This window comes from Eulemur rufifrons, chromosome 11, assembly GCF_041146395.1.
Source record: "Eulemur rufifrons isolate Redbay chromosome 11, OSU_ERuf_1, whole genome shotgun sequence".
Taxonomy (NCBI): Eukaryota; Metazoa; Chordata; class Mammalia; order Primates; family Lemuridae; genus Eulemur; species Eulemur rufifrons.
In genome coordinates this window covers 2,697,932-2,717,430 of record NC_090993.1, presented here as the reverse complement: position 1 = coordinate 2,717,430, position 19,499 = coordinate 2,697,932, and the positions used below count along the sequence as shown (strand labels likewise).

Here is a 19,499-nt window from a genome sequence, read left to right as displayed (position 1 = left end):
CTCTCTGTTTTGAGATAGGGTCTCCCCATGTCACCCAGGCTGCAGTGCTGTGGCGTCATCCCAGGCACAGCGATAGCTCACCGCAGCCTCCAACTCCTGGGCTCCAGTGATCCTCCTGCCTCAGCCTCCCGCATAGCTGAGATTGCAGGCATGCGCCACCGCACCGGGCCCTGTTTGCTCTCTTTCTGCATAGCTTCTCAGGTCCACATGGAATTCTCTGGGCCTCTGGGGCTGTGAGCTGGTGCTTATTTGCATGGCTAAGTAACCAACACTTGGAACGGGCAGGAAGCCAATGGAAACAAACTCTGCTTCTGCATTAGGCACAGAGGAGTCTTTGCATAAAATATTTTCCATTTTAGGTAGACAGTGGGAGGTGGGAGGAGGGGCCCAGTACGCAGGTGCGCTTCGTATCAATTAGCCGCCTGCTACCTTTAATTCCATCTTTTCCATGCAATTAAGTTTGCCTGGCGTAGGGCCACGGTTGGTATGAGGAAAATAAAGAGATTGCAGGAGCTGGCGCTGCTTGGGGGAGAGTTTCACGTCTGAGAAACCTGGCTCCTCTGTGGGGGCACTTGGGCCCGAGGCCGGGCTTTGTGGAGAACTGAGCAGGGTCCCTGGGAGCCCCAAATCTCGGAGGATTCCCGAAGACTTCAGAACGCTGACCTCGAGGCCCAGTCTTTGCCAGGGCTCAGAAAGGTGAGACTTAGACCGGGCTACCAAGACTGCGGCCTCTGTTTCTTATCCTTTCGCTGGCCCCTGGGTGGCCAGCAGGAGTCTGAGGTGCCCGGCCAGGTGCTGAGGAGGCTCTGACTTGGGGGCGCAACCGGGGCGTGGCTACACCTGCCTTCGGGGCAATGGGAAAGAAAGGCTTTGTGCGTGTACGGTCACCTTTCCTGCAAACTTTTACGTTAAGAAAAGGAGTTTCATTGCGATTGCTGTGCATGTGTCTGTCCACGTTTTTTTCTTCTTAATGCTGTTGTCTGTTACTGTAGTTTGGGGGAGGGGACGGGCGGGTGGGAAGGTGGGGGGATGGGCTGCAGGGGATGAAGACTTGGAACACGGCAGTGCCACGTCCAGCACTTGTCACTCGTGGAGAGCATGACGCACGTGCCCAGCGTGGCGTGTGTGTGTGTGTGTGTGTGTGTACGTGTGTGTGTGTGTGTGTGTGCGTATGTGTCACACTGTAGCAGCTCAATAAGACGGTGGCCGCTGTTCTCAGGTGGGCAGGGGAACAGTAAAGACAGAGTGAGTCAGGGGTGGCTCTGGGTAGCAAGGATTTAATGAGGATTTTTGCTTGTTACTAGTGAGAGACAACCTGAACCAGTTCATGGGAAGGAAGAAAACTGGGAAGGGAGGGAGGGGGGAAGGGGAAGGAAGAAGGGTTGGAGGGAGGGAAGGAGAGAGGGGGGCGCAGGCGGCTCATGCAATTAACCTGTGGTCACAGGTGGCTTCAGGCTTACAAACCACGGCCTCAGGACCAAAGAGGAAAGATTGCTTTCCCGTATCGCCAGTTAGAAAAATCTCAGGGAAGACCCTGACCATTGCAGGTTAGCTCAGTGAGAGGGACAAGCCGCCGAGCTGGCCGGGGCCACAGGACTGTGGGGCAGGGACTGGCGGCCTCCACCAGAATGACACGGGGTGAGTGGGGGAGGGGCTGGCCCCAGGGAAAGGGGGTGGAGGGCGGAGACCAGTTTCATCTCACCTGGCGCATGTGGTTCCTGAGCTGGGCCTGGGTGCGGGGTGCGGTCCGGGCGGGGGAGGCGGGGAGGCTGCACCCCTCTTGGGACACAGCAGGTGTGGACCGTGGGGCACCGTCCCGCTGGGCGACAGGATGCTCCAAGCAACACACCGACCTCTTTGTCACAAAGTGCACACGTCACCACCTCCGCGTGCTCACAGCATCCTGGGCGCCTTTCGGGTTTCCCGGGAGCCGACAGCAGAGGTGACTCCTCCGTCCCCTGACTTCCGGGCTCACCTCCTGACCGGGAACCTCGGAGGAGGGGGTAACTCTTGAGCGTTTGCAAAGTGCTCATTTCCTCTGCAGATGACACTCCTAGTTCTAGAAGTTTCTTTGCTTTCTAGAGTTTTCTTGTTTTTTGTATTTAGCATAGCTATTTTTGATGAAAATATAAATACCCACCACTCTGGGAGACAGCTGCAGGCTCCTGCTCTGAGCACAGCCTCTTCCTTCTCCTCTGGTAACTCTCCCCAGATCGAGGATCCCTTGGGGGGCCCCGAAGGCAGGGCCCGGCGGGCCTGGGAGGCCCCAGCCCACGGGGCCACTCACAAGCAGCTCACTGGCGTCTCGGGTCTCCAGGTTCATTCTAAGGACCTGGGGTCCCCGAGGCCACAGGGGCAGCGGCACAGCCACGCCTCACAGAGGCTGGGAAGTGGGGGGGCTCTGGAAGGATCCGAGGCTCTTGTGGGCCCAGATGCCATTGCGCCTGAGCCACGCAAGTGCCGCCATTCGGGACCCGCCGTCACTGTTTCACCCTTCTTTGGGGATGTCCCCTCCTCCCGCTACTGCAGCCAAAGGGACCGTCCCAGTGATCCCTGGTTCATGTCACTGCATCTGTGTGCTCTGGCTGCCATAACAAAGCGTCACGGGCTGGGTGGCTCAAACAGCAGTTCCGGAGGCTTCACTCCTCCTCTACGGGATGCATGGACGGCCCAGTCCCCACACCCAGGCGTGGCCTTCCCACCTCCTTGTGCCTCTCGTCCCTAGAGCATCCTCACGCGTCCCTTCCTGCGTCTGGCCACAGGCCAGCGTGAACTCTCCCGGGGCCTGGGGCCCGGGTGTGGGGAATTCTGGGGAGCAGATGGCTTCATGCTTGTTGCAGCCCTTTCCTCTGGGTTTGAGGAGAACGCTCTTGGTGGGGGACACTTAGTCACCCTTCGCAGAGAGGCGCTGCTGGCCCAACCCCCCGTCACCCTCCCGACAAGACACTCGGGGCTGGGGAGGACAGGGAATCTCGTGCTCTTGATTCTTCCCTTCCTCTGGCAGGCCTGGAGGGGGGGGCCAATGTCATCTCCCGTTGTCCCTTCTCACCAGCCCCTCTGAAGCTGGACGACTCTGCAGAAAGAATTCTTTGGCCGGGAGCACTCCCGGCTTAATAGGAGCACGCTGAGTATCTGCACGATGCAAGTGGTCGAGAAACGCTCCCCGGGTGTCTGGGGGGCCCTGCGGGTGCCTCGGGTCATTCTGCTGCCTTACACTTTGGGTCCTGGTCTTAGTGACTCAGGTCAACCCCAGGCACAGGTGGGGCCTTAGAGGGGCCATTGCAGCTGAGCTCAAAGTCTCACCGAAGGTTGTCCTTCGAGGCTGATTCACTCTTTGGAGCAACAGCAGCACCAAGGCCATGGAGACTGCAGCATCTCCCTGGGTAAGGGGACCAGGATGGTGGGTCCCCAAGGGTCCGGGACTGACCCCAGGAAATGGCAGGAGGTGGGCCCTTTCCCTCGGGGTGTGAGTAGCGGGGATGGTACCAGGACACTAGTCAGAGCACTCGCCCCCCGTGGCCCCCAGTGCTGAGGGCCACGCCGCACACGCGTCCGAAACCCCATGGTCTGTGCTGTCAGCCCCGTCACGCCACTGATGACACGGAGCTGCCTGTCAGGCGGGCCACCTCGGTGGGCAGGGAAGCACGACTCTTCCATTCAACGCTCTCGGGCTCCACCTCGCTGGATCGGTCGCCTCTCCCTGTCCGGAGCTTTTTGGATTCTGACTTGCTCGTCTAATAAACTTACGTTCCCCTCATCCTCAAGTTCGACGAGTTCTCTGGGTCGTCATCCAGGGGCCGCTGCCGGTGTCGGCTGGGTCGCGGCTGGCACCCTGCAAGTCTCTCCAGGGTCCACCCGGCCCTTGTCACAGGCGAACAGCGAGTTGAGGGCTCTCACCCGGGTGCTCATCCGCGCAGAGGACAGACGCCCTGTCACGTGTGTGTATGTGACGCGCACACGCCCCTCGCCAACCAGTGTCACAATCAGGAGAAGGAGACGAGCCACATCTGTGCGTTTATTCTGGGCAAACCCGACCCGGGGCCGACGCTTGGTTTAGCGCGAGACAGATCCGAGCAGCAAAGACGCAGCGGCTCGAGGGACAACTTGCACGAGCCCCCCACCCAGAGAAGGGGACTGAGTGACCGGGGATCTGTCCAGGTGTGAAAACTCGAGGACACAGGGACGTGAGAAGCCACCGGAAAGGTCACGTGGATGTTTATTACATAGAAAAGAAGGAAAGGGAGAAAAAGGTTTCCAAAGCCATATTTTCGAGGATTTTAAAAAAAAAACCAGAAACTTGGAATGCCAAGCGATGCCATGCCTCGTGTATTTATAATAGGAACGCGTGAGGCTGTAGAGCTATGTACACGGAGCTATGTACACGGGTTTGTCGTCACACGTGGTGTTTCTCACCGCATGGACAGCGAAGCTGCTTGAGTAAAGGGGTTTGAAGCTGGCAGGAGGCTGAGAAACTGGACCCCCGTGGAGACCCCCGAGCGGCAGCGGCCGAGGTCTGGCCGTCCTGGGGGCGCCCAGAAAGCTAAGCCGCAGGCAGGCCCGGGCAAGTCTGGAAGCTTCCCTAGGTCCCCGGCATCAGTTCTCTTCCAAGAAGGGCTCCAGTCATTGGAAAGGGCTGGAAACCGCCCCCCGCCCCCCTGGACTGGGTGGGCTCCCAGTGGGGGGGCAGAGGTGAGACCGGGAGCCCCGGGAGGCCAGAGGGCGGGTGTCGTCCGAGGACGGTGAACGTGCACAGCATTAGTGTGACAGAAGGAAGAGAGACCCAGGCGAAGCCCCCACGGCACGGAAACACTGCAGATCACGGCCCGGCGCTCACGCGTGTGTCGAGTCTGTGGCCACACACGGAACCGGCTGTCTCGTTTTTGTATACGCTGTTCAGCAAGACACGGCCCCACGCGCAACCGAGGGGAGCTGGGCCTGTGGAAAGGGCCAGCACGTGTCCCCACGGGGGGGGGAGGTGCCACGAGGAGCCGGTTACAGCCTCCCCCACCTCGTCGCCCGGCGTGAGACACCCCGTCCTGTGCTGGCCAGAACACGGGGTGAGCGGGGTCTCCCTCCTCTCCTCGCTGGCTCCGTGCTGGGGCGTGGACGGGGGTGTTGTAGGGACAGAAAGGGGCCTCGGAAGAGAGGATTGAGGAAGAGAACACTGTCCCCTCTCCGCTGGGCAGGCCCATTGCCCCCCGACAGAAGGCCCAGCCGGGGCGTGGCGGGTGGGCACGGCCGCCCTTGGCGTGGTCGGGGGTGCTGAGCCCGTGGACGCTGGGAGGAGGAGATCAGAGTCGCGGGGCCTCGGAGAGAAGGAGACGGCGTGTGCGTCTGGGCGGGGTGGGGTGGGCGGAGATGAGGGCAGAGCGTGCTGCCAGCCTGTGCCCGCCCTGGAGGAGGGCGCGGCCCCCCTGTATCTAAGTCCCAATCCGGAGTCTCGGACGTGCCCTGTCCTGCCTCCCCCGGCCGTTGTAGGGGCCGTGAGTGTGCGTGTGCATGTAGTTCTGCCCACCCGGGCAGCCTGGGTGGGGCATTCCGGCAAATCCAGGCAGGGAGGGGACCTGGGGACCAAGGTTCCCCGGCTGAGTCCAAACAAGACAACTTGTACCGGAAACTCAGGACACCTACGAGCTGGACCCGCTGTCCGCCCTCCTGCCCCGTGTGGTGGCGTCGGGAGGGTGGAGTGGGACGGGGGCATCTGGGGCCATGAGGGGAGGCCTGGGCACGAGGGGACAGCTTGCCTCCTCCCTGCCCAGACGGGGCTGGCCCTCCCAGCCCTTGGCTCCGACAGAAAGGGTGACAATGATGGCTGCCCGGGCCCCTCTTTGTTCCCAACCCATGGACGGTCAAACTGAGGCACAAGGCAGTCGGAGAGATGCGGACAGTCATGACGTCACTGAGGCCGGAACTCACTCCTGGGCCTCGGGGGGACATGGGTGGTCACTCTGGCTGGGCTTCATCCTATCTCCGCGTGGCCAGGGACTTAGGGTGGGTCCACGACCGTCCGAGCGCGAGCATTTCCTTGTCTGTGATCCCTGGAGCACCAGAAGCTCTAAGAACCTGAAGGGAAGAAACTGAGGGAGGGAGGACCCCGAGCCTCGCGCCCACCTGCTCAGGCCGACCTTTCTATTCTTATTTTAAACCTCCAGCTGGTCCAGAAGCTTCCCCAGCCGAGCTGCCCCTTCGTCCCTTACAACAGACGCACAGAACTCTCCAGAGGGAGAAATCGCAGCCCACCTTGCGGTCTCCCCTGAGGAGGCGGCAGGGGTGGGGGGACGAGGGTGTCTCTGTCCGAGCACCTGCCCACGCGGGCCACACTCACACTCCCCGGGCACTTGCTGAGCCAGTGAGCAAAGCAGACACTGTCCCTGCGGGGAGGACCGCCAGGCGCTGTCCCTGCCGTCCCTGCGGGGAGGACGGCCGCGGCTTCTCATTAAGCCCTGCAGAGGGGAACCTGTCTCTGCAGCCTCAGGCCGGCTTCCGTCCTGGGGGTGCCGGCAGATGGGCGGCAAGGACTTCAGGCTGCTCCCCAAGCCTGAGGCCTCCAACCACGGGCAAGGTCACGGTGCGGGGGGAGCCCTGGTGCAGCGGGGTGGGGGTGCTTTAACAGGGCTCTGCCTCCTCCAGGACCTCCCGTAAAGTCCCCCAAACAAGCCCAGCACGGGAGGAATAGTGACAGTGAACAAGGTCTTCAACCACCAACCGGACAACTTACACGTACGTGATACATTTCCGAGAGGCTACACGGTGCTCTGAGCTTTCTCTGCCCACAGCACTGACACAGCCAGACACCGCAGCGTGACTAAAGCCCGAGGTGGGCCTGGGAGCCTGGGTGGGGGTCTGGAAGCCTGGGCGGGGCCCTCAGGGGGCCCAGGGGCCCAGAGGGGCTGAATCCAGGCAACAGGAAAGGCAATTTTTGGAGATGCACCTGTCTGACAGGGGAGGGTTAGCTAGAGAAAGCCTCTAGAGTTTTTGTTTCGGGGGGATTTTATATTGCAAAGAGCCAAGCTGGGGCACAAGGGCCACTGTCATCTCAGTTTCACTCTCCTCCTCGAGAACCTCAGGTCTTTTTAGAAGCTCGAGGCCTTTGGAAAACGTTTGTCCTGGTCTGGGGGCTTCAGCCCCACCTGCTCCGGCCTGTGGCTCGGTGTCTGGGGTCTGTGTACGGTTTTTCTTTTTGAGATCTGGCGCTTTTACTCTCCAGGGGAAAGTTAACCCTGTGACATGTTTTCTTTCTGCATGGCATTTCGCATGCGTCCCTCCCGCCGCCCCGAGCCCTGGGCCTCCCGCGTGAGGCTGGAGCCCTGGGCGGGGAGGGCGGATGGGCCGGTCCTGTGTGTTAGGACCGGGCAGCGCCTCATACCGGCTGTCACTCTTCCACCCTCAGTAAGCGACACCCTTCCGGGCTCCTAAACGAGGGAGCCTGGGTTCGGGGGCTGCCAGGCGGGCGGGGCCGTCCAGCCGTTCCCCAGGTTTCTCGTTTCACCCCGTTGCCCCTGAGCGGGCCAGGGCCCCTCCAGACTCTCTTCTGGCCCCTGCCAGTCCCTGCCTTCTGCTGGGCGGCTGTAAGGAGAGCTTTGGCACAGGCTGCGGAGGTGGCCACACCGGGCCACCGCCTGGTCCGGCCACTTACGGGCCACCAGGGACTCACGCTTGCTCCAGGGTCCCGCTCTGGCCACTCTGACCACAGCGTCACAATTAGGCCCTGGGAGCATCTCATTCACTGTGACATTTTCTGCACATCTGTGACTCCTGCCTCCAACCCCCACAGCCAGGGAGCATCTGCTGGATTCTGACCCGCAAAAGGCGCAAACCTGTCACGTGCCCTGCAGCTCCTGCCCCGTCAGCCTCACGGCAAAGCGCAGCTTGGCCACCAAAGGGCTGTGTGTCCCCCGAGTGCCTGCTGGCACAAGAGCCTTAATTTTCGGCTGGCTGGCGTTTGAGAAACAGACTGTGGCCACCTAACGATCTGAGTGGCCAGCTCAGACCTCTCGGAGTAACCTGGCCACTGTCCCTCGGCTGATGACGAGGCTCCTGCTAAGACCACGGTCCAACTTAGAGGGATGCGATTTTGGGTTTTTTTTTTTTTTGAGACAGAGTCTCACTCTGTTGCCCAGGCTAGAGTGAGTGCCGTGGCGTCAGCCTAGCTCACAGCAACCTCAAACTCCTGGGCTCAAGCGATCCTCCTCTCTCAGCCTCCCGAGTAGCTGGGACTACAGGCGTGCACCACCATGCCCGGCTAATTTTTTCTATATATATTTTTTAGCTGTCCATATAATTTCTTTCTATTTTTAGTAGAGATGGGGTCTCGCTGTTGCTCAGGCTGGTCTCGAACTCCTGAGCTCAAACGATCCGCCCGCCTCGGCCTCCCAGAGTGCTAGGATTACAGGCGTGAGCCACCGCGCCCGGCCAAGGGGGATGCGATTTTGAACGGGCCCCACCTGCGTGGCCACCCTCGGAGACCCGTCATTTGGGAGACAGGTGGGGGGTGGCGGCTCGTGGCTCTCCCCACGCATCCGTCACCCAGCAAGGCGCTCCCTCCCGAGGCCGTCGGGTCCCAGGTGGGAGACGCAGCCCCCAGGTGAGGGGCGGCTCGGGGGGGGGGACGGCCGTGGCAGCACACAAACTGTCCCACATGCGACACGCAGTGACACCTGCCACTCCAGAAAATCCCACTCCAGAAAATCCCGCCCGCCTCGGGATGGTGTCACTAAACATGGGACATAAATTGCTATCTCTTCTCCACCCCCTCCGCGGCCGCCCCCAGCCCAAGCCAGGAAAATAATCTTCTCCTCCCCCACTAGGGGGGGGCGGCCCCCTCCTGGGACCTGTCATCACGCGGAGGGCGGCAGGCAAGCTCGGGCGCTGTTCGGGGTGCAGGGCTGTGGGCTGGGGGGCCGTGGGCGGGGTGGCCGGGACCGTCATTTTCCCCCGCAGAAGCTATTTTGTAGATTATAGGGGCGGCTCGTGGATGCGGCTTCCCTGAGCGCCGCGCGCTGCGAGCCTGGAGCGAGCTGTGTTCACGCAGCAGCAGGTCCCCGCTTTGGGGATAAAACCCGCATCTGATCGCACGCCCGTAAGACACAGAAGCTTCCACACAGGCAAGCGGCAGCAGAGGCCTGGCTTGGGGTCGGGAAGAAGAAAGGACAGGAAGACACACAGACGCTGCCAGGTGCTCAGGAAGAGCAGCCCAGGCCCGGGCAGTGAGGGAGGAGGGACGAGACTGTCATCAGAGCCGAGGGGTGGACGGCAGGGCAGGCCAGGAGCAGAGGACGCGCCCCGCGGCCAGCCAGGGCGCAGGGCTGGGTGAGGGGCTGCCCACGGAGGTCAGGGGGCTGTCCTGCAGGGCGCTCGAGACCGGGTTCCCCGCAGGGCTGGGGTTAGACAGCCCGGTGGAAGGGGGCGAGGGGCTGGGACCCCCTCTGTGCTGGGCACTGCTGCCCAGGCCCTGCCGTCCGGCAACGGAGAAGGTGGCCAGACAGGTCCCCTCTCCAGCCCTGGCCTGGTCCCCATGGCGTCTCCTACGGATCACCAACAGGCTAAAACACACACACACACACACACACACACCCCCCTCTGAGACAGGGGTGCGCCCGATGGCACAATGTCCAGTGGGGTCAAAACCTCAGCTTCGGGCCAGTCCTACCCGTCAGCGCTTCCTATGTTAGGAAAAAAATGAAAAGGAAAGGAAACAGACATGTACATGTCCATCCTGTCACTGTGATCTCAATCTCCTTTCTCCCAGTTTCAGACTGATACTCGATCCGCAGCAGCCCGGACAACTTCAGCTGGTTTCTGCCCCGTTAGGGCCCTAACAGTGCCACCATCGCTTACAGAGGGGCTCCTTAGGGGGCCTGGCGGTCCCTTTGCAACGGCAGGAACCCCTGCGTAATGGGACAGTCCTACCCTCGAATGCGTCTGTTTCCAGCAGGATTCTCAGACCGAGGTCCACGACCCCAGCCGACGGCTGTGCCGTCCTGACACTCCCAAAGCCCTCACGTGGGAAGCTTGTCCCCTGAACTTATTTAGTGGCAGGATTGGACTCGCACTGAGGTGAGGCTATTTACAGTTTTTATTGATCCCAATTAGTCTGACTCGTCACACGTTTCTCTGCAGAAATATCCACGTGCTGGATGGTGGGTGGCATGTTCCAGACTCCGCCAGGGTGTTATGAAAATATTCGGTAAATGGATCCACCTCTCGCTCTCAAATCTAACCTTGCTGAATTCGGAGACTCATCTGGCCCCAAGAATTTCAGAGAAAGGAGCGTGGGCCAGAAATGGTGTAAGTGTATGTGACAGGCTGCCGGCCCGCCTGTGCGCACGCGAGCTCCGGTCTGGTGACTTTGTGTGTGGACACCTGGCAATTCCAGCAGCCTCGCCCCGGGGGGGAGCCACTGCCCTCTCTCCCAGGGAAACAAAGGTCGAAGCACACCCAGCCCGTGGGTTTCAGGGACAAGGAGGCTGGGGTGCACTCAGGGAGGGCAGGCCTGTGGGACTTGTCCTCTCCTCTCAGGCCAGCTGTGGGGACAGTGGCGCTTTCCACGCTGGGCTGGAGTCTGCCCATCCTCCCCCCCGACTCCGGCATTGCCCCCAGGAGACCACAGAGAAAACACTCGGGGCACTAGATTTGAGGCAGGGGGTGGGGACCCAGAGGAAGTGTCCACCACAGTCCTGTCCCCTTGGCGAGCCCCCGCTCACCAGGATGGGGCCCACCGCGGCCCGGCCCAGCAGCTCCCGTGTGCCCGAGCAGGGGGCAGGGGACCTCCCAGCCTCGCCCTCCGCTGTCCCATCTCCGCCCGCTCCCCGCTGCTCTGCTCCGGCACCTTCCCGAGCAGGAGGAGGGACTGCTGGCCCTCAGAACCCGCTGAGAAAAGCAGGTGCGTTTTCAAAATAAATAATATTTTTAAAAATACCCCCTTTCCACCCCAAATCTGGAAAATGGCAGAAGAGAACACGTAAAGATCCTTGTGCCTGAAGCCGTCCGGTGCAGCCCTCCCAGGGCCCCCCCTGGACTTCCCCAGCGGCTCCTGAGGTCTCACAGCTGCTGTGGGATGCCCTGCTCCTTGTAGCCTGTAAGGAAGAAGCAAAGGAGAGATGGTTAGACACCCGCTCCCTTCAGGACTTCTCCAGGAGGTACTCCCCCAGAATACACTCATGAGACCACATTTATACTAAAGTGTGAATGACTACTAGCAACTATTTTGGCTTTGGTTTTTTCAATGAGAGAGAGAAAAAAAAAGAATGAATCAAGAATTGCAGAATATTGGATTTACTGGGAATATATGAAAGGAGGGTATTTGGGATGGGAGCAAGAAGATAGTACGTGTGCCCCTGAATCCACACCCCGGAAGCCACTGCACGGACTGGCCTGGGGAGGTTTTCCCAATACACAGCCTTGACAGAAGGTGCCTGGCAGGCCTCCCCCAGGCTTGGGCACCTGTTGGGTAGATGGAGAGGACAAGAAAGGAGGAAGACCGCACACAGGAGAGAGTGACCATCCTGTGTGTGTTCCACCAGCCAGACGGCCGTGACAGAAAAAGGTGGCCCAGGACTTCGAACCTTTAAAATAGGGTTGATAATTATGAGACCTTTGGGGAAATGTAGTACTGTGGCTATTAAGGAACTATGGCTAATTTATTTCGGTGTGAAAGGGTATTGTGTTTACGTCTTTCTTTTAAAGAAGATACCTGCTAAAATAGTTCCAGCTACAACTACATGAGTGGAATGTGCTGGACGCTTAGCCCTGAGCCAGTGAGCTCAGACTGAGCAGGAGCTTCCGTGGACTCGACTGTTCTCTCTCCATTTAGCAGATGACCCATCGGGTTTAGGTACTGATAATTCAGTGCTTGGGGGAGGGAGATGAAGGGAATAATAGTTGAAACGAGAGTGGCCATGGATGGTGGAGGCTGGTGTGGACATTTAGGGACTCATTAGACCAGGAGCTCTGCTTTGGTCTGTGTTGAAACATTTTCCAAAATAAAAAGCTAGAGCTAAAAATAAAAGCCCGTGGGCCAACTGGGAGAGTGGAGGGGGGGGTCTGTGCAGGGGTGGGGGTCCCCGGGGAGGGGCCCAAGCAGCCCCAGGCCCCTGTGTGTCCATCCACAGACTCACCTTGGGAAACTGCCGCAGCACAGAGGTAGGAGCAGCAGGAGGAAGAGGAGAGAAAGGAGAAGAGAAAACACAGTCTGAAAACAGCCACCGGGAACACCTGAAATGCAAGGCGGACCCCCCGGGGGGGCCTGGGAGATGGGGCAGGGGCTGTGCCAGGGGCTTCTCTGGCCCGGTGGCTTGGTGGGTCGCTGACGATGGCCATGGCGTTTGTGTGCCTTGGTCTGTCTTGGGTCTTTGCTGGATCCTCCACTCAGGCTGAATGGGCTACAGATCATTCTAGAACATTCTAGAGCATTCTAGGGCCCCTGAACCCTGGGTTTCCCCTCCTGCCCCTACTGCTTCCCTCTGGTCCTGACCATCCCATCTGTGAATGGTTTTTGGGGTGCAGGGCACAATGAGGAGGCGGGGTGGGGTGCGGAGTGAAGGTCAGAGGTCTGAGGGGACGTGGTCAAGATATTGAACTGAGGCCTGACGGGGTGGGTGGAACATGGGAAGACACAGCTGCTGCGGACGGGGGGACACGTGCGTGGCTGCTCAACACAGGTGACATTCAGCCAGGCACGGTGGCCCAGGCCTGCAGTCCCAGCCACTTGGGAGGCCAAGGCGGGAGGATCCCTTGAGCCCAGGAGTTCAAGGCCAGCCTAGGCAACAATAGTGAGACCCCATTTCTAAAAAAAAAATAACTAAAAGTTTAACAAAACTTTGTTTTAAAGGTGATGTCTATTTTAAGATTTTGCCAGGTTGTTTTGAACACGGTAACCGAGTTGTCTCCGGCGAACTTGCCTTTGTGACTTTACGGCCTTTCACAAACCAGTTTTGTGTCCGAATCAAGTTTGCACTGAGGGATTGACGAAGGTCCACTCAGTACGCATGAGGACTAGCAAGCTTGGCACCAACGCACACGGGGGCTGGTTTAAAAGAAGGAGGAATTACGCTGTTCCGGCACAAAAAAAATTAAAAACCAACACAGTTCTAGGGTTTCCTCTGGGCAAATACGCCGAGTGGCCTTTTCCTTCTCCTGGGAACCGCAGGATGGAGAGAGACAGAGACCGGGAGGCACAGAGGACCCAACTGCTGCCCTGCCTTGTCATCGGGTCTGCAATGACCGATGTGTCCCAGGTGGGTGGGGGCTGTCCCCTCAGTCACGTCTGCCGGCCCAGATCTCCACGAGGAGAGCCCTGCCTGCCCTGTGTCTGTGACTCCTGCAGTTGTCCGGGCCGGCATGGTGGCGAGGGTCCCCCTGTGCCCAGCAGCACGGGCCGGGGCGAGGAGGGTACAGGCAAGCCCTCTCCAGCACCCGTCCCCAAGGGGACAAGCAGGACCTCAGCCAGCCGAGAGGGTCCCCCTGTGCCCAGCAGCACGGGCCGGGGCGAGGAGGGTACAGGCAGGCCCTCTCCAGCGCCCGTCCCCAAGGGGCGAGCAGGACCTCAGCTAGCCGAGAGGGCCCCCCGGCCCACCGTGCCCTGTCCCCCTCCCCCACCGCAGGGGGGTGTGGTGCCCGTGCCTACTCACTGGCGAGGATGACCATGTCCATGCCCCAGAAGATGCTCATGATCCAGCCCACCATGACGATGGCCGTGAGGACCTGGATGAGAGCCGCCGCGATGTTCAGCCAGAAGACACAGCACACGTGCCGGTCCGGGAGGTCAGTGCGGGCCCCGCACAGCACGGTGAAGGCCGAGACGAATGTCCCTGTGAAGGCCAGAGGGGACAGCGTCGGAGGGTGCTGGGAGACAGGGGCACGTGTGCTTGTCGCCGACCTGGGGCCCAGCTGCCCGCCCTCCGAGAGCTCGGAGAGGAGCCACTGATGACCGGCACCCTGTCCTTGAGCGGCACCCCCCACCCAGACCTGCCCGCCCCCTGGCGTCTCCGTGGAGACCAATGGACCACCCGGAGGAGGCGCGGCTGGGGCTCCCGAGGGCCCAGCACAGAAGCCACATGACAAGCAGTCCCTGCCGTGAAGGGGCAACGGGGAAGCCACCTACAAGGACAGCAGACAGTGGAAAGAGCGATTTGTGTGGCAAAGATTCCGAGGGCCTGCGAGTTCAGAGATGGGAGGGGTGTCGCCGGGGTAAGACGGAAGCCAACCACAAAAGGAGACTCAGGAGAGGTGGGGGGGCCAGGAAGTGACCCCCCCAGCACACACTGGTCACTGAGGGACAGGAGCTGAGACCCCAGGTGGCTGGGGCATGCAGAGAGCGCAGACCAAGGCAGGGCTCTAGGGCCCCTCGCTGGGGGGGGTCCCCCACACCCCTGCCCTGCGAGGATCCTCGACACACGGGGCCCGAGAGCTACTGCGTACCCAGAAGGTGCCAGCAACGTGCTGGGTGGCTTCATGTTCCCCTCCTGGTCTGAATAATTGCAATTTCATATGGTTCAGCCTAATATGTATATGAAAGTTTCGTGCATAAGAAAACTCTGTCCCTGAACTCAGAGATTCTTAGAGTTAGAAGGTCATCTGTCCATCTCCCGTCAAAAGATGGAATCTCACTGGAATTGCCCAAGGGATTAGAGGCCGAAGGCCTGTACCTGTCCGCTCGTCACGGAGCAGGGAAGGCCCCGTGAGCCCAAGGTCTGCACACGTGCGGGGTGCAGAGTGCAAAGTGCAAAGTGAGCGACGTTGGCAAAGGCTTCGCTTATCTGTTTGGAAGAGACGGGCTGGCCCACGCTTTATGTAAAAGAGGAGACAACCTCAGCACGTGTGTGGCGTGGGAGGGACTGTTGGTCACTACTCTCCCTTTTATCCACGCTGACGTACTCGTGATCACTCTAAGACATGCATAAACATGTGAACACATTACACACACATCCTGACCAGTACAACACGTGCGCATGTTATCTGCCGTTACACTGATGTCGATTTCACTCGTTAGGACATCACGGTAACGGGTCCCTTTTGCCGTACAGGGTAACACACACACACCATGGAAGGCAAGGGTTCCGTGAATGGATTTATAATACAAAAGCATTGTTTTAATCTCGTCAGCAGTAAATTTAAGAGATGAATTTAGCACATTCTCACAGGAAGAGGTGTTAATTGTTTTAAATGAGTCTTAAATAAAGAGCTCTGTTCAACCGCCATGTGTTAGTTCTGACTTACTCCGCTCAGCGCCAGCCACACGCCCCTGCCGGTCCGGGGACTACAGAGCCCAGACGGGGATGGGGACCTGCCCACCCCTGCCCAGGAGTTCGCACTGTGGCAGGGACACGGGGTCACACAAGGCACAGTGACGGATTCTGATTGGCTGCAGCAGGAAAGACCTCACAGGACGGGGGGGTGATTGAGCAGGGAGCCAGGGAGGTGACAGCAGAGACAGCCAGCACATCCGTCCCGGGCCCGGAGGCGCACGGGCAGGACTCAGGGTGCGTGTGGGGGAGGGACGGAAACCGAGGCTGGCTCAGACTCCAGGAAAAACTTCGTAAATTAAACAAATGAGGCTGGAATGTGCAGGGGTCAGACCAGGGAGGGCCCAGCGGGCAGCCACGGGAAAGGGTTTGAACAGGGAACTCCAGGGTCAGGTTTGAATTTGGGAACAAAGGCATGACCCCAAGGGGAGGATGGGTGGGAAGGGTGGGGTAGAGCGCTGGGAAGGGGGCAAAATTGCAAAATCCCCAGTGCCAGGTGCCAAGGGGGGGCGTGGGCGTGGCAGCGGGACAGAGAGAGGCAGGACCTTTGGAGGACAGGGAGGTGGTGTCCCCGATTGCGGGATCTGCCGGCTGTGGGGTAGGGGAGGAACGGGGGGCACAGGAGGGGCCTGGGTTTGTGGTTTTCCACACTGTGCGGCGAGGGTGCAGCACTGACCAGGGCGGGGAGCCCGGGTGGTGGGGGGCGGGGGGCGGCGGGGGCTGTCCGTGGACGGCAGACGGCTGGGCCGGAGACCGGGATTCGGGAGGGGCCCATTTCCGGAAGTGGAGTCACCTGGAAGTGAAGGAGCTCGCCCTGGGAGGGCGTGGAATTCAAGACAAGGACCCTGGAGACATCAGGATTTTAGAGGCAAGCCAGGAAAGAGAAGCCCGCAGAGGGGTGGAGGCGCAGGGCCCGCCCGAGAGGCCGGGAGAGGGCGTTCCAGAACCGGAGAGGAGAGTCTCCCGGAGGAGGAGCTGGGGACAGGTCACCTGGGGCAGCGACGTTCAGTGACACAGGTCCAGGGGGAACCACAGACTGGGTGGGGCCGTGAGTGGCCCGGGGCAGGGAGCTGGGAGGAGGAGGAGGCGGGGGCGGGACGTCAGAGGTCCCTGGAGAGGACGGGGTGGGGACCCCAGGCCGGGGTGGGGACCGCTCTGGCTTAAGCGGGAGAAACCTTCGCTTGTCTGTCTGCTGGGGAGAAGCCGCCAGGGGAGGGGACGGGATGAAGATGTCACCAGACAGGGCATAAGTGGCCGTCAAGGTTCTTGAGAAAACGAGAAGGGGGTGGTGGGAGGGGCGGGAGCCAAAGCAACGTTTTCCAAGCCGGGTTGTGCATCAGAATTCCCGGAGGGTCGTAAGAACGCGGAGTCCAGGCCCTGACTCCAGACCACCAAAGGCTCAGGGGTGGGTGCAGGAATTGCTTGTTTAAAAAAATAAAACAAACATTGCCCCCGCTGACACTAACGGACAGCCGGGCGGGCGAACCCTCGCTGTGACGGTGAGGACCAGCCTCGCAGACGCAGAGCCAGGGAACCGCACAACTGTCAGACACCGGCCCGCCGTTCCGGCCTTGCCCCCCGCCCGGCAGCTTCCGCCCGGGAGTCAGGGCTGCAGGGGGGACCGTGCTGGCAGCAGGCGCAGGGAGATGGCGCCCTGGGCAGACTGTTCCCCGAGACGCCAAGGCCCAGCCGACTGCCAGGAGGGAAAATGACGGTAATGACCTGTATTGTCACCCACCGACACCAGTGCGGTGTGAGCCACCTGGAACTTCGGCGCAGACATGTGGTCTGCACGTCCCACCGGGATCCTGGGACAGAAAGGCGGCAGGAGAGGCCCAGGAAGCCCTCCACGGAGAGTTCCGGCAAAGACAGGGGCCGAGCAGAGCCCAGCTTTGCAGCCGCAGCCCCTCTGGCTCCCACGGCTCCTGCTGGGGTCTCAGGGCTCGGCCCCGAGACGTGACCAGGGAGAGGGAAAACGGTCCCTGTACTTCCATCCTGGGCGTCCCCAAAGGGCTTCTTCTCTGGGCTTGTCCCTAAGCTTGGCTCCCGCTTCCCCACCCTGCTTCTATCAGGCAGAAGAGAACAGCCAGAAGTGGGCTGGCGCGGCCTCCCGTCGGGAGAGGGGGCGGCTCTGCTCCCATGGGGGAGCCCGGGGGCTGGAGGTGTCCTTCAAGTTCTCGACCGGTTCGGCTTTTCACGTGACTCACGTGGCGGCTTTGGAAGGTGCTGGGTTTGGAGACGGGATCTCAGCGCCTCTTGAACCCCAGGGGGAGAAGGGCGGGGCTGTCTTCGGAAGCAGCCGCTCCTGATGACACGTGCCCCTGGGACCTGGGCCAGTAAGTCACGCCTGATCCCAGATGTCACCTGCAGCTGGCTCTGCAGTCGTTAAGCTGTTCTGCGTGTCAGTGGCCATGACTTACACCTGGACACACGCTCCTCCAGGGAGGGCTGGCTGCACACGGCCTTTCGTGCCCTACCTGGGCGTGAGCTTTTGGGGACAGGAAGGAAACGTGCAGGCAATTTGGAAGGACAAGCCACACCCTGAGAAACAGGTCCCACCGCCAAGGGCCGCCTAGTTCAGGACTGGAATGAGATAAACAGAGATCACGTTCAGGGTCAAAATCAACCCTATGAAGCTTCGATTCTCAAACCTTGTGGGGGCACACGAAGCAATGAAGATCCTGCTAAAAATACGCCTTCCCGGGCCCCACCGCCCCGAGAGTCTCATTCAGCGGGTCCAGGCGTCGTCTTTTCCTCATCGCGCAATTATTTCAATCAGAAAGGAGAAACGCAGGGAACTGACAAGTTCACAGATGCTTCTAGACAAAAGTCCCAGGGACAGAACAGTGTGACTTTGAAAGTCAACAGGGCTACGTGGCCGTGGCCCGGGTGGGCAGAGTGGTCGGCAGGGAGCAGGGTGGGGGCCGGGGGGCTCAGCGTGCTCCTCCGTGACAACGCCTCTGGGCTCCGTGTTCTCAGGACACGGGGCAGAAGGGTTTGGATCTTGTGTGCTCACGTGTGCCGGGACGCGGCACTGTCGTTCGTTCAGCTCATTCACTCGCGAGCATTTTTGTCACCCTGACCCCTCTCCAACTTCTTCAGAACAAACGGGCCTTTGAGCCTCACGTCCTGGACTGGTGGCAGAAGGATCTGTGAACGGTTTTCAACATTCCGGAAAGGACAGACACGCTAGTGAGGTCGCACCACCCCCTGGAACGCCGACCTTGTCAGGGTTTGGTTGGGATCCCGCCGTCCCAGTACGGGAACTGCGGCTTCTCCCCGGCTCTCGGCAGCTCCCCTTGCCCATAATCCACCTGTGATCAGCTAGAGATGGGAGAGTGAGTTCAGCAAGACTCAGATCTTTCTGAGCTTGGGTTTCATGGAAGAAGAACACGGAAAGGTGGACAGGTGGCCTTTTTGTGCCCCCAGCAGGGAGACGGTGTCTGGCATCCCAAACCCCTCCGCCCTTAGCCCCCGCTGCTACCCCACACCCAGGGCCCCCATCCTCTCCTCCCCTCCCCAGGAAGAAACTGTGGGCTCAGGACAAATGTCCTTCGTTCCTCCGTGGGTCTTGGACACATGTGAGGGGCTGCAAGGACTGAGGAGCTGGGGGGAAGGCGGGAGGCTGGGGGTCTTCAGACAGCGAGGGGTGTCGGGGTGAGACTCCGGCAGGTCACGGTCTTCGGTTGAGTTGCAGCCACGGGTGGGCCGCGGTGGTTAGCGGAGCCTTCAAGAATCCAACGGAACAGGCCCCGCCACACGAAGGAAGACAGGGAGCCTCCCTGGCGGCCACAAACACATCTGGTGACCTTCCTTCCGAGGACGGAGAAAATGAGCCCGGCTCCCTCCTCTGTCCTCAGCGCCTCCGCGGTGACATCACGTTGATCATCCCGCTGGAGGGTCGGCCGACTGGGCTGATAATTAATTTTGATGGCGCCGGGCGTCGCATCAGCGTCCCTGTGCTTGTCAGCAAACCACCCCCCTCCCAGGTGTCGGCTGTGCTCCCAGCCTGGGCGGACGACGGGGGCCGGGGGACGGCAGGACGGGCCACCTTGGGTCTCTCCAGGGGTCTCCTCAGGAGCAGAAATTTAACCACGTGGGTCTCTCAGTTCCCCGGCTCTGACCTTGCCAGGACATATTCTGGGCTTAAATGCCACAGGGTGACAGGGGAGACAGAGACAGGACAGGGGAGGCTGGCCATGTGACGGCCAGGGCAGGGGAACCGGGGACCACACCGAGGCCCCCGGGGACCTGGCC

General features: G+C 60.5%; 1 protein-coding gene across 2 annotated transcripts in view; it reads right to left on the bottom strand.

The window, feature by feature from the left end:
• Positions 1-11,010: 11,010 nt before the first annotated feature.
• Positions 11,011-19,499, bottom strand: part of STUM (stum, mechanosensory transduction mediator homolog) — a 31,812-nt gene continuing 23,323 nt past the window's right edge. Inside the window, exons 2-4 of one of the 2 annotated variants that reach the window (XM_069484761.1) lie at positions 13,629-13,808; positions 12,117-12,125; positions 11,011-11,075 (exon numbers count right to left, since the gene is read on the bottom strand). In XM_069484761.1, coding sequence (XP_069340862.1) covers positions 11,041-11,075; positions 12,117-12,125; positions 13,629-13,808 — 224 coding nt within the window. In that variant the 3' untranslated portion in view covers positions 11,011-11,040. The remainder of the gene's footprint in view (positions 11,076-12,116; positions 12,126-13,628; positions 13,809-19,499) is intronic. The other variant, XM_069484762.1, reaches the window with a different exon arrangement.